This window comes from Nannospalax galili, unplaced genomic scaffold (genome assembly GCF_000622305.1).
Source record: "Nannospalax galili isolate Female #2095 unplaced genomic scaffold, S.galili_v1.0 scaffold35, whole genome shotgun sequence".
Taxonomy (NCBI): Eukaryota; Metazoa; Chordata; class Mammalia; order Rodentia; family Spalacidae; genus Nannospalax; species Nannospalax galili.
Genome location: NW_008336449.1, coordinates 791,142 through 802,434, shown reverse-complemented (window position 1 = coordinate 802,434; position 11,293 = coordinate 791,142). Strand labels below are relative to the sequence as shown.

Below are 11,293 nucleotides of genomic sequence, written 5' to 3'. Positions count from 1 at the left end.
AACTACACTACAAGTCAGGTGTGGTGGCACTCGCCTTAATTCCAGCACTCAGAAGGCAGAGGCAGGCAGATCTCTATGAGATCAAGGCCAGCCTGGTCTACATAGTGAGTTCCAGGCCAGCTGGGGCTACAGGGAGACCCTGTCCCAAACCCCTCCCCCCCAAAAATAAAAAAGTAAAAACTAAACCCAGTGAGATGGCTAAGCAGGTAAAGTCATTTTCAAACAGGCCTGACTACCTAAGTTTGATCCCTGGATCCCACAGGGTGGCAAGAAAGCACTTCCATGCACACTCCGGCACACACCTGCACCTGTACTCTCACACATACACACACACACGTACATACAAAATAAATATAATTTTTTTAATGTAAAAACCATAATTGGAAGCCAGGCGCAGTGGCGCACGCCTGTAGTCCCAGCACTTGGGAGGCAGAGGCAGGCGGATCTCTGTGAGTTCAAGGCCAGCCTGGTCTACATAGTGAGTTCCAGGACAGCTGGGGCTACAGAGAGACCCTGTCTCAAAAAGACCAAATAAAACAAAACCATGGTTGGTAAGCCAGGCATGGTGGTGCACGCCTGTAGTCCCAGCACTCAGGAGGCAGAGGCAGGCAGATCTCTGTGAGATCGAGGCTCTGGTCTACATAGTGAGTTCTAGGACAGCTGAGGCTGCAGGGAGACCCTGTCTCAAAAAGGCAAAAAAAAGAAAGAAAAAAACATAGTTGGTAAAAGCTTACCTAGCATGCATGATGCCCTGGGTTTCATCAGAACCACATAAAACTGGTGTAGTGGCATACACCTGTAATCCCAGTTCTTGGGAGATAGAGGCAGGAGGGTCAGACATTTAAGGTCATCCTTCACTACACAGCAAGAGTGAGGCCAGTCTTGGCTCCATGAGACACTCTCAAGAAAAAAAAATTACACACACACACACACACACACACATATGGTTTGGAGAGATGGCTCAGTGGTTAAGAGCACTGGCTGCTCTTGCAGAGGACCCAGGTTCGATTCCCAGCACCCACATGGTGGCTAACAACTGTTCTAACTCCAGTTCCAGGGCATCCAACACCCTCTTTTGACCTCTGCAAGCATTGTACAACATAGGTGCAGTGCACATACATACATACATACATACATGCAACTCAAACACTCATACACATAAAATAAAATAATAAAATATTTCTTTTTTTTGTTCTTTTTTGTTGTTCTTCTTCTTGAGATAGGGTCTTCCTGTAGCTACAGCTGGTCTGGAACTCGCTATGTAGACCAGGCTGGCCTCGAACTCACAGAGATCCACCTGCCTCTGCCTCCCGAGCACTGGGATTAAAGGCATGTGCCACCACACCCCAGAATAAAATATTTCTTAAAATATGGAGGGGCTGGAGAGATGGCTCAGAAGTTAAAGAGCACTGATCCAGTTCTCTACAACCACATGGTGGCTAACAATCATTCTAATTCCAGTTCCAGAAGATCTGATGCCCTCTTCTGGCGTCTTCAGGGATTGCACATACTTACATGCAGGGAAAACACTCATACACACAATAAAATTTTGTTTTTTTCTTGTCTTTTTGAAACAGGGTCTCCCAGTAGCCCCAGCTGGCCTGGAACTCACTATGTAGACCAGGCCTGCCTCTGCCTCCCAAATGCTGGGACTAAAGGTGTGCACCACCAAGCCTGGCTACAATAAAGAATTATGTAAAAACCATTCTCATCTCATGGGCCATATAAAAATAGGCCTCAGGCCATTGTTTGTCATCTCTCCTTGACAGGGTGCCATCAGGGCTCACCAATGAACACACATCAGCAAAAAGCCAAGAGTTCTGGTGTCACATAAACTCTAGAAAGTGGAATCTGTTTTTTCCAGCTGGAGATATGTGTGTGCAAGTTGCTCATCTCCTAACACAAGAAACAGGAACTTTCCAAAAATAGTCCCTTACCACCCATCATGCTCTAGCCAGACATCCTGGTGCACCTACAACCTCAACTCTGACCAGTCATTCATATGTCAAGGAGCATCTCAGCATTCATCTTACTCAAATACTGAGAAGTCCAAGCACAATTTTGATTTCAAGAAGTATGTTTTTTCCATCTCAGCAAATGTTCTCATTTGGCACCTGAACAACATAAAACCAAAGATCTTAGGCCAGTACACCCAGGCTGTTCGCAAGCTCCCATGAATAGGACTTCATGCCCATGAGCATCAGAGCACCTGTTCCTGTCTCTGGTCCCTTAGGGAGGCCTCTCTCAGATGCACTAATGGTGCCTGCCACAGATGGTGGAAAAGTCTGTGAAACTGTAGCCTGTTGGTCCAGGAAACCAAGCAATGCCTTGGGACCAGAGTTCTTTTCGCAGATCAAAGATATCCAACATTCTGCTGTCTCTGCCTGGATGGATGAAGAACAGTCCATTCTTACCCAAGACACAGGAGAGATGCAACTCTGTTACATTTTCAGAGCTCAACCATAAAAGAAGTCTGGTCTGGACAGATAGAGGTAAGCTCTTAGGTTAGTGCTGCTGGCTGAACAAGCCGCTTTGTAAAGGAGTACATCACCACGGGAAATATTCAGAGCCCATCAGAACATTTACTTATTATACATTATACATTTACAGTTTCCATCTGTCAGCGGAGTTCAATATACCTGGCACCTCAGAGCATGAATAACAGGAAATAAATTTTATAATCAAGACTGCACTTCTAAGTCCTGCTGAGGAAACAATCTCAGACAGAGAAAACCGGACACTAAACTGGGCACAAGCAGAAACTGCCTTCAGACCAAACCTCTCTTCCAGTGTGGTATCAAGTAGGGCCTGCACCGGGAGGTCTAGCACTCCGGCTGGGCTGTGCTCCGTCTTCTGCCTGGCCCAAGGCTAGTTGACCCGACAAGCGCGGATCATGAGCAGCTGCAGGAGAATGAAGACTGGAGACGTGATCAGGCCGAACCAGAGCTCTCGAGTCTGCTCCACCAGCTTCTGGCACAGCAGCATCTCAAAGACAAACTTAAGGCTCAGGACTGTCAGGACCCAGAAGAGGCGCAGCACAGCCAACCTCTTCTCCCCGTCTTGGAAGAGGCGCACCGACACGATGGTGGTGAAGTAGGTGCTGAGCCCGTCGGCCGCGAAGAAAGGCACGAACACGTTCCACCACGACAGGCCCGAAGCCAGGCCGTCCACTCGCAGCGCCAACAGCACGGAGAACACCAGCAGCGCCAGCAGGTGCACGAAGATCTCAAAGGTGGCGAAGCCCAGCCACTGCACTAGCTCCCGCAGCGAGAACAGCATCGCGCCAGCGGGCCAAGGGCCGCAGCCCAGACCCCAGTGGCGCACACGCGGCCGCGCCCCCTCCGTCCGCGGGCCTGGCTGGCGCCCGCCGCGACCTCCACGTCCACCCCGACCCCCAGTCCCGCCGCTCCTCCGCTCCTCCGTCTCGGACAGGGTAGCCTGTACCAGCCGCCAGCGGTCGACCGCCGCGCCCGCACGCCATGCCCCGGCGGCGCGGCCGGAATGCGTCACTTCCGGTAGGCGGTGGAAGGAGGAAGTCGGTGGCGGTTGTGCGGCTGGCCGGCCGGCGTGGATCGAGATGCGGGCCCCCCAGCTCCTGGTGCTCTTCGGCAGCCAGACTGGCACAGCTGAGGACCAGGCAGAGAGGCTGCGCCGCGAGGCCCGGCGGCGGCGTATGGGCTGCCGCGTGCAGGCGCTGGACGCCTACGCGGTGGTGAGACTTGGGCTGTGCGCAGACTTGGCGAGGTCTGGTGGTGGGGGCTGCCAGAGTGCCGACCTTAGCTCCGGCGGATTTAAGGGAAGGAAAGGCTTGGCAATGAGGCTGAGGCCTAAGAGAGAGGCCTGGATGCCGCCGGGGTTCCTCCAGGCCTTTGCCCTGTCACCGGGGTGAAGGAGGAGTAAAGAAAGGGAGGGGGCCCGATCTTGGCAGCCAGAGAACTGACTCATACCTGTGTTTTGTCCGTGAGGCGGATCTGATTAAGGAACCTTTGGTGATATTTGTTTGTGCGACCACAGGCCAAGGAGACCCTCCTGACAACATGAAGGTAAGGCTGGCTTGATGTGTACCCTCACCTGGTTGAGAGGTGCCTTGAGAGTCCCAAGGTGTACAGGAAATGGCTACCCTTCAATACATGATTGCATGTAAGAGGTAGCTTCGAGAGATACTGGTTTTTGTTATTATTATTGTCTCATTTAATGTGCATGAGTGTTATGCCTGCATGTATACAAGTGCACCCGTGTTGTGCAATGCCGGTGGAGGTCAGAAAGGGAAAATTCTTTTTATTTTGGTCTTTTTGAGATAGGCTCTCCCTGTAGCCTCAGCTGTATAGACTAGGCTGGCCTTGAACTCGGGACTTACAGAGATCCGCCTGCCTCTGCCTCCTGAGTGCTGGGATTAAAGGCGTACACCACGACGCCCTGCCAAGGGCAAATTCTTTAGCTTCTCTGGCACCATCCAGTCCTAGGAGCCCAACCATGAACCCAGCAGCCACATTTCCACCTTCATGAAGCATATACTCAAAAAAACCAGCAGGAGTAATGGTCAGTTATACCAGGAAATACCTGATGCTGAGGAAGAGCCAGGTAGGATCTGGGAGTTAGGGGGATGAGGCACAACTTTCTGGAAGAAGCATAGGTTCAGTCCTGAGGGTGGGTGGAGGCTGGACACAGAAAAGGGAGCAGCCTGTACAGAAGGCAGTCTAGCCTGTGTGAAGAGCAGAAAGTTCAGGATAGCCAAGCCACAGAGTGTGTGTGGGGGGGGGAAGAGTGAAGAACTGTGGGTTGACGGTTGACACTGTGGCACGCATTAGTACCTGTCTACAAAGAGCAAGAACAGTGCTAGAGAATTCCCACCACCAGGAAGAGGTGCTCAAGTGGTGTAATCAACAGCACTAGAAAAGCTGAAACATGAGGATCAGGAGTTCAAGGGTGCCCTCATCTACATGACAAGTTATCTCAAAACAAAACCTACCCCAGCCATGTATGGTGGCACATACTTGCAATCCCAGTACTTCAGAGGTTGAAGCAGGAAGACCATGAGTCTGTGGCCAGGCTCAAACAAGACCCTGTCTTTTAAATTTTTTCTTGATGTATTTTTATTTTATGTGTATGAGTAGCTTGCCTGCATATATGTAAGTACACTCTTACCATGCAAGGAGACCAGGAAAGGGGTGTCGGATCCCCTGGAACTGGAGTTAAGGATGTTGTTAGCTACCATGTGGGTGCTGGAAACTGAACCTGGGTCCTGTGGAAGAGCAACTACTGCTTTTTTTTTTTAATATTATTTTTATTTTACGTGTATGCCTATATTGTTTGCATGTAGGTAAGTGCGCCTGTGTTGTGCAATGCCTGTGGAAGAAAGAAGAGGCTGTTGGATCCCCTGGAACTGGAGTTGCAGACAATTGTTAGCTGCCATGTGGGTGCTGGGATTCAAACCCAGGTCCTCTGCACGAACAGTATTCTTCTTAACTGCTAAGCCATCTCTCCAGCCCCATGACCCCATCTTAAAAAATAAGTAAACCAAGAATGGTGTTACATTCCTTTAATCCCAGCACTTGGGAGGGAGAGGCAAGTGGATCTCTGTGAGTTCAAGGCCAGCCTGGTCTACATAGGGAGTTTCAGGCTAGCTGGAGCTACAGGAAGACCCTCTCTTAAGAAAAAGCAAAACAGGGGCTGGAGAGATGGCTCAGCTGTTAAGAACACTGGCTGTTCTTACAGAAGACCTGGGTTCAAATCCTAGCACCCACCCACATGGCAACTAACGACCGTCTGTAACTCCGGTTCCAGGGGATCAGACAGTCTCTTCTGTCCTCCGAGGGCCTTGCACACAGGTGCACTTACCTACATGCAGGCAATACACACATACACATAAAAATAAAAGAAAAGAAAAAGCAAAACACCAAAAAAAAAAAAAGAAAAGAAAAAGAAGGTAATTAAATAAAAATTAGCTATGAAGTGGGTATGGAGGTGGGTGCATGCCTTTAGTCCCAGCACTCAGGAGGCAGAGATAGGTGGATCTCTGTGAGTTCAAGGCCAGCCTGGTCTACATAGTGAATTCCAGGCCAGCTGGGGCTACAGAGAGAACCTGTCTCAAAAAGACCAAAAAACAAAACAAACAAACAAAAACTATGGAGGTGCTGGAGAGGTGGCTCAGTGGTTAAGAGCACTGGCTGCTCTCCCAGAAGACCTGAGTTCTATTCCCAGCACCTACATGGCAGCCGCTAACAAATGTCTGTGACTCCAGTTCCAAAGGATCCAATGCCCTCTTCTGACCTCCATGGGCATTGCACAGCACAGGTGCAGTACATGCAAGCAATACACTTGTACACATTAAAACTGTAATTTTTTTTTAAATAAAATAAAATGCTGTGGAATCATAAGCAAAGGTCCAACAGGCAGGTCCTTGCCCATCCCTAATGGTGAAACTCATTGGGTTACAGGTGTGTCCTTGATGTTTTCCATCAGCTTTGTGAGTACAGATAGAACGAACGCACACACACACACCCGGCTTAAAGACCTCAGTCAAAGGCAGTGATAAATAGAACTCCCAAGTGGATGTAGTATCCTTGCGGCAAGGCCACTACCAAAGTAGGGCAGAGCTGGAAGAGCAAGAAAAGATCTTTAATGGGATGGAAGATACAGCTGACTAAGTTTTCTTAGGAACTGTATCAAAGAACAAGTCAAAAAGTAGAGAAAAAGAAATTGCAAAACTTAAAGATCATGCCAGGAGTGCCAAAATGAGAAAGACAGTAGGCAGGTTATCAAGGAAAGTAACCATGTCCCAGAACCTACAGACAAGACTCCAGCTTGAAACAATAGCCACATGCTCACAGAGGGCCCTGCTGAGACTAAAAGGACACCCACAGAGTGTGGGTTTAGCTGTTAGGAACAAAGCATGGCCTAGTGGCTGACAGGACAAATAGCAGGAAGCAGGTGGCACTGGCTTCTCACCAAGCTGGCAGGACCTGGTGTTAGCCCAAGGCTTGAGGGGGCTGGTTTTCAACATATAATGTGCCCAGCAGGGCATGAATGAATCGGTATCTTCAGACAGGCAGAACACAGCCCATCTCTGACCTGTAGTAGACTGGCTGATCTAACCATGATAGTAGTAGGGAAGCAATTGGTAGACAGTGAGTGAATTCACTTAGGTCGGGATAAGAATAGTTAAAAGTACACTGAAAGAGGGTGGCAGGCTGGTTACTAACTAGAATACTACCTGTAGCAAAGGGCATTGAGCTATGGGTCTCCCTGTAGAAGTACTTCCACAGTTAGGGTAAGTGTTCTTTGTGTGAGGTTTCGTGGTATATAATTCGCACCATGCAAAGGAGAGACATCCAGATTGGCCAATGTACAGTTCTAGCCTGTTATTAAAGATCTCTCCATATCATCCTCTCCCTGCTGGGGCTGTAGACAGAAGACCAGCCTGAGCTGGAGTCCTAACATGGTTTCCTGTGGCTACAGAACTTCTGGAGGTTCATATTCCGGAAAAGCCTGCCATCTACCTCCCTCTGTCAGATGGACTTTGCTGTCCTAGGCCTCGGGGACTCCTCATATGCCAAGTGAGTAGGGGGTGGACATGCTGGCCAGACAGAAACAGTTCTCAAGGTCAAGAAAAGAGACAAGTAGCCCAGCCCTTGTGTGCCCAACGTCTGTAGACCATGTGGCCCTGGAATGGCACTAGCTGTTTTTTCTTTTGTTGTTTTGGTGGGGTTTTTTGATTTGGTTTGCTTTGGTTGTGTTTTGTTTTTTTTGAGACAGGGTCTCACTATGTAGCCCTGACTGGCCTCAAACTCAGAAATCTGCCTGCCTCTGCCCCTGGATTGCTGGGACTAAAAGCATGTGCCAGTCCTGGCGTTTTCTTACCTACAGAGACTCCCTATTGTCACCCTGATCCTTATAAGGACTTGGCACTTAAAAGGCACCCAGGGAGGGAGGGAACAGGGTGGCAGACTACTACTACAGATGCCAGGGCGGGGTTAGGCTCAGAGCAGCGAGTACTCCATCACAGCACATGATGGAGTTCAACAACATGTACTGTGAAGTATTCACAACTTAGAAAGAGCACTGAGGTGGACAGCTTACCTTCAAGTGACGTGTTGGGCAGGGAGACAGCCACCAGGTTTTCTCTTTCAGGGTTTTCATGGCACATCCACATCCTGAGCAAGTAGTGCTCTTTGTATTATTTAGTAAGGTGATAATGAGGGATTTCTGCTAAAAGATACAACAAGCTTAACAGCCTGTCCATAGGGCCCAGTGTCATCCAGCACTTCAAAAGTTATATGCCTGTCAGGGCTCTTACTCAGATTAAAAGAACAGAAAATGAAAGTTGAACATGATGGCACTCTGGAGGCTGAGGCAGGAGGATTACCACAAGTTCCAGGCCAGCCTGGGCTACAGTGTGGAATTCTGTCTCACTAAATCAAACAAAAAGAATAGAAATGGGAAGATGGTGATGGCCATGATCTGCTGGAGATTTGCTCACTAACAGTGTGTACATGCACAGGGCAGGTGGGAGGGAGTCCAATTGTGGATGTGGTCTCCAAAAAGCAGGCTGGTACCAGGACCAGTGAGCCTTTATAGACCAAAGAAAGGAAACTCTCTTACAAGAATACATGATCATCTGCTTCCCACCCCCAAGAGTGACCAGAGCTCTGGCCAGGGCGTCCAGGGCCTTGGTCAGTTCCAGGTCCCATTCAAGGATGAGAGTTGGTCTGATGAGACCATCTCCTTCATAAGTACCTTCCAGGAGATCTGAGGCTATTATTCATGGTGCTGGTAGCTGCCCTAATCTCTAGCCCCTAGCATGCTGAGGGCCTTCACCCATCCTAGGGTTTTGCCAGTGTGTACCACTACAGGAGGAACCCCCTGAGGGAGTCTCTGTACCATTTTGTTCTGCCTTTGAGGTCAGGTGAACCACCTTTCCTCACTGGACAGCCCAGGCTCAGGCAGCCTTGCTGTTCACACAGGTTCAACTTTGTGGCTAAGAAGCTGCACCGCCGGCTGCTGCAGCTAGGGGGCAGTGCCCTCCTGCCCCCATGTCTGGGTGATGACCAGCATGAGCTAGGGTGAGTGTTGGTAGCAGTGCCCTTCCATGGCACCCCATCTTGGCTCTGGCCAGCAGAGGCCAATGCCTGTGCTCTCTCTTAGGCCTGATGCTGCCATTGACCCCTGGCTGGGAGACCTGTGGGAGAAGGTACTGGGTCTGAACCCAGTACCCCCTGACCTCCCTGAGATCCCTCTTGGAGTCCCGTGAGTATGAGCCTTGGGTGTGTGAGTGCCAGGAGGCCTTGACCTAGTCCCCTCCAAGGTTTGGTTGAGTGGTCCCAGAAAAGAGGCCCACATCTGTTACCTCCATTCTCCCCTACAGCTTGCCTTCCAAGTTCACCTTCCAGTTCCTCCAGGAGGCCCCTAGCACAGGCACTGAGGGGCCAAGTATAGCCAGCACAGTGCCTCAGGGACCCCCATCAGAGTCACAGCCCTTCCTGGCACCTGTGGTCACCAACCAGAGGGTCACTGGCTCCCAACATTTCCAGGATGTTCGGCTGATAGAGTTTGACATCACAGACTCCAGTATCAGGTGAGGGGTCCAAGCAGAGTACAGAACCTCAAGCAGGTGGGTAGGGGTGACAGGATGCCCAGGTGTCCTAGGAAGTCAGTGTGGTCAGGACAAAGGTAGGTAGTAGATCGGGGTTCAGAAGGGTCTGCCAAAGCAAGGGAGTAGGTGGCTCAGCAGGTTGGAGGCCTCTACCCAGAGATTCCCAGCCTTCCCTTAATAGTCACTTTCTTCCTCTTCAGTTTCCTGGGTCTCTTCATTCTCCTCCAAAGTATGCATCCCTTCCCTTCCTGCAGCTCCTTTGCTCTTCCCATACCATTCCCACAGCTCTAGTGGCTTTTCATACAGCTTTGCTGCTGGTGATGTGGTGTTAATTCTGCCCTCCAACTCAGAGGCCCACATCCAGAAGTTCTGCCACGTCCTGGGCCTGGACCCTGATCAGTTCTTCCTGCTTCAGTCACGGGAACCAGGTAAGTGTGGGTCTGCAAGCCCTACGATCTGAGGCACCACTTGGCATTCTAGCCCACCACGTTTCCTGCCACCCCTGTAGGTGTCCCCTGCCCACCAGGGCTGCCCCAGCCCAGCTCTGTGAAGCATCTTGTGTCCCAGTACTTGGACATCACCAGTGTGCCTCGCCGTTCCTTCTTTGAGCTTTTAGCCTGTCTCTCCCCACATGGGCTGGAACGGGAGAAGCTGCTGGAATTCAGTTCTGCCCAAGGCCAGGAAGAGCTCTGGGAGTACTGTAACCGGCCTCGCAGGACCATCTTGGAGGTGAGCTGGTGGGGAGGCAAGTGGTGTAGGCCTCTGAGACTTAGCACACCAGCACCCTGCTAAGACTCCCTCTACCTAGGTGCTATGTGACTTCCCACACACGGCTTGCGCTATTCCACCAGACTACCTCTTGGACCTCATCCCACAGATCCGCCCACGGGCCTTCTCCATCGCCTCTTCCCTACTGGTGAGGGGCTCTTTGAGCAGACCTGAAGACTCCCTGGGGTGGGTGGCGAGCAGGAGTGGCTTAGCAGGACAGGGCACTCTCTGTCCCCCTAGGCTCATCCCACAAGGCTACAGATCCTTGTAGCTGTGGTACAGTACCAGACTCGCCTCAAGGAGCCCCGCCGGGGCCTCTGCTCTTCCTGGCTGGCATCTCTGGATCCTGGGCAAGGTAATTTCTGTTTCTAGGGGTTGAGGAGACTGTGGCCTCAAGCTTCTCTGTGACCCTGCTGCTGCTGGGCTTGGACCTCAGTGCATGCCTCAGCCTGGTCCCCTAAGTCCCTTTCATGTTATATCCCTCCTGCAGCACAACCTGTCCGGGTGCCCCTATGGGTGCGGCCTGGGGGCCTTGTGTTCCCAGAGACACCAGACACACCTGTTATTATGGTGGGGCCTGGAACTGGTGTGGCCCCCTTCCGAGCAGCCATTCAGGAGCGTGTAGCCCAGGGCCAGACTGGTAAGTATAGGGGTCCCAGGGCAGGTTGAGTACTGGGGTGGTCTGGATGAATCCTAAGGGCCTGAATTCAGACTGGGGAGCACCCTGTGTACCCCAGGAAACTTTTTATTCTTTGGATGCCGAAAGCGGGATCAGGACTTCTACTGGCAGACTGAGTGGCAGGAACTGGAGAAGAGGGGCTACCTGACCCTAGTCACAGCCTTCTCCCGGGAGCAGGTAAGTATGTTTAGAAGCTAGTGGGGCAGGAGTGAAGATGGCTCAAACTCAACACCCCTCACCCCCACCCCCCCCCC

At 51.0% G+C, this 11,293-nt stretch overlaps 2 protein-coding genes across 5 annotated transcripts in view; one reads left to right on the top strand and one right to left on the bottom strand.

The window, feature by feature from the left end:
- Positions 1-2,562: 2,562 nt before the first annotated feature.
- Tmem203 (transmembrane protein 203) lies at positions 2,563-3,473 on the bottom strand. Its single transcript, XM_008831215.2, has one exon. It carries the CDS (start codon positions 3,277-3,279, stop codon positions 2,869-2,871), a length of 411 nt encoding a protein of 136 aa, XP_008829437.1. The 5' UTR covers positions 3,280-3,473; the 3' UTR covers positions 2,563-2,868.
- Positions 3,474-3,499: 26 nt separating this feature from the next.
- Positions 3,500-11,293, top strand: part of Ndor1 (NADPH dependent diflavin oxidoreductase 1) — a 9,030-nt gene continuing 1,236 nt past the window's right edge. The window contains exons 1-12 of one of the 4 annotated variants that reach the window (XR_003849254.1): positions 3,500-3,712; positions 3,966-4,043; positions 7,459-7,556; positions 8,964-9,062; positions 9,145-9,246; positions 9,365-9,574; positions 9,878-10,020; positions 10,101-10,321; positions 10,401-10,508; positions 10,601-10,715; positions 10,851-11,000; positions 11,127-11,216. Coding sequence is in view for 3 of the 4 variants with exons in the window: in XM_029562588.1 (XP_029418448.1) it covers positions 3,578-3,712; positions 3,966-4,043; positions 7,459-7,556; positions 8,964-9,062; positions 9,145-9,246; positions 9,365-9,574; positions 9,878-10,020; positions 10,101-10,321; positions 10,401-10,508; positions 10,601-10,715; positions 10,851-11,000; positions 11,098-11,216 (1,578 nt within the window). In the remaining variant the exon portion in view is untranslated. Of the gene's footprint in view, positions 3,713-3,965; positions 4,044-7,407; positions 7,557-8,963; positions 9,063-9,144; positions 9,247-9,364; positions 9,575-9,877; positions 10,021-10,100; positions 10,322-10,400; positions 10,509-10,600; positions 10,716-10,850; positions 11,001-11,097; positions 11,217-11,293 lie in introns of all 4 variants that reach the window. The other 3 variants (XM_029562588.1, XM_008831212.3, XM_029562589.1) reach the window with 3 other exon arrangements.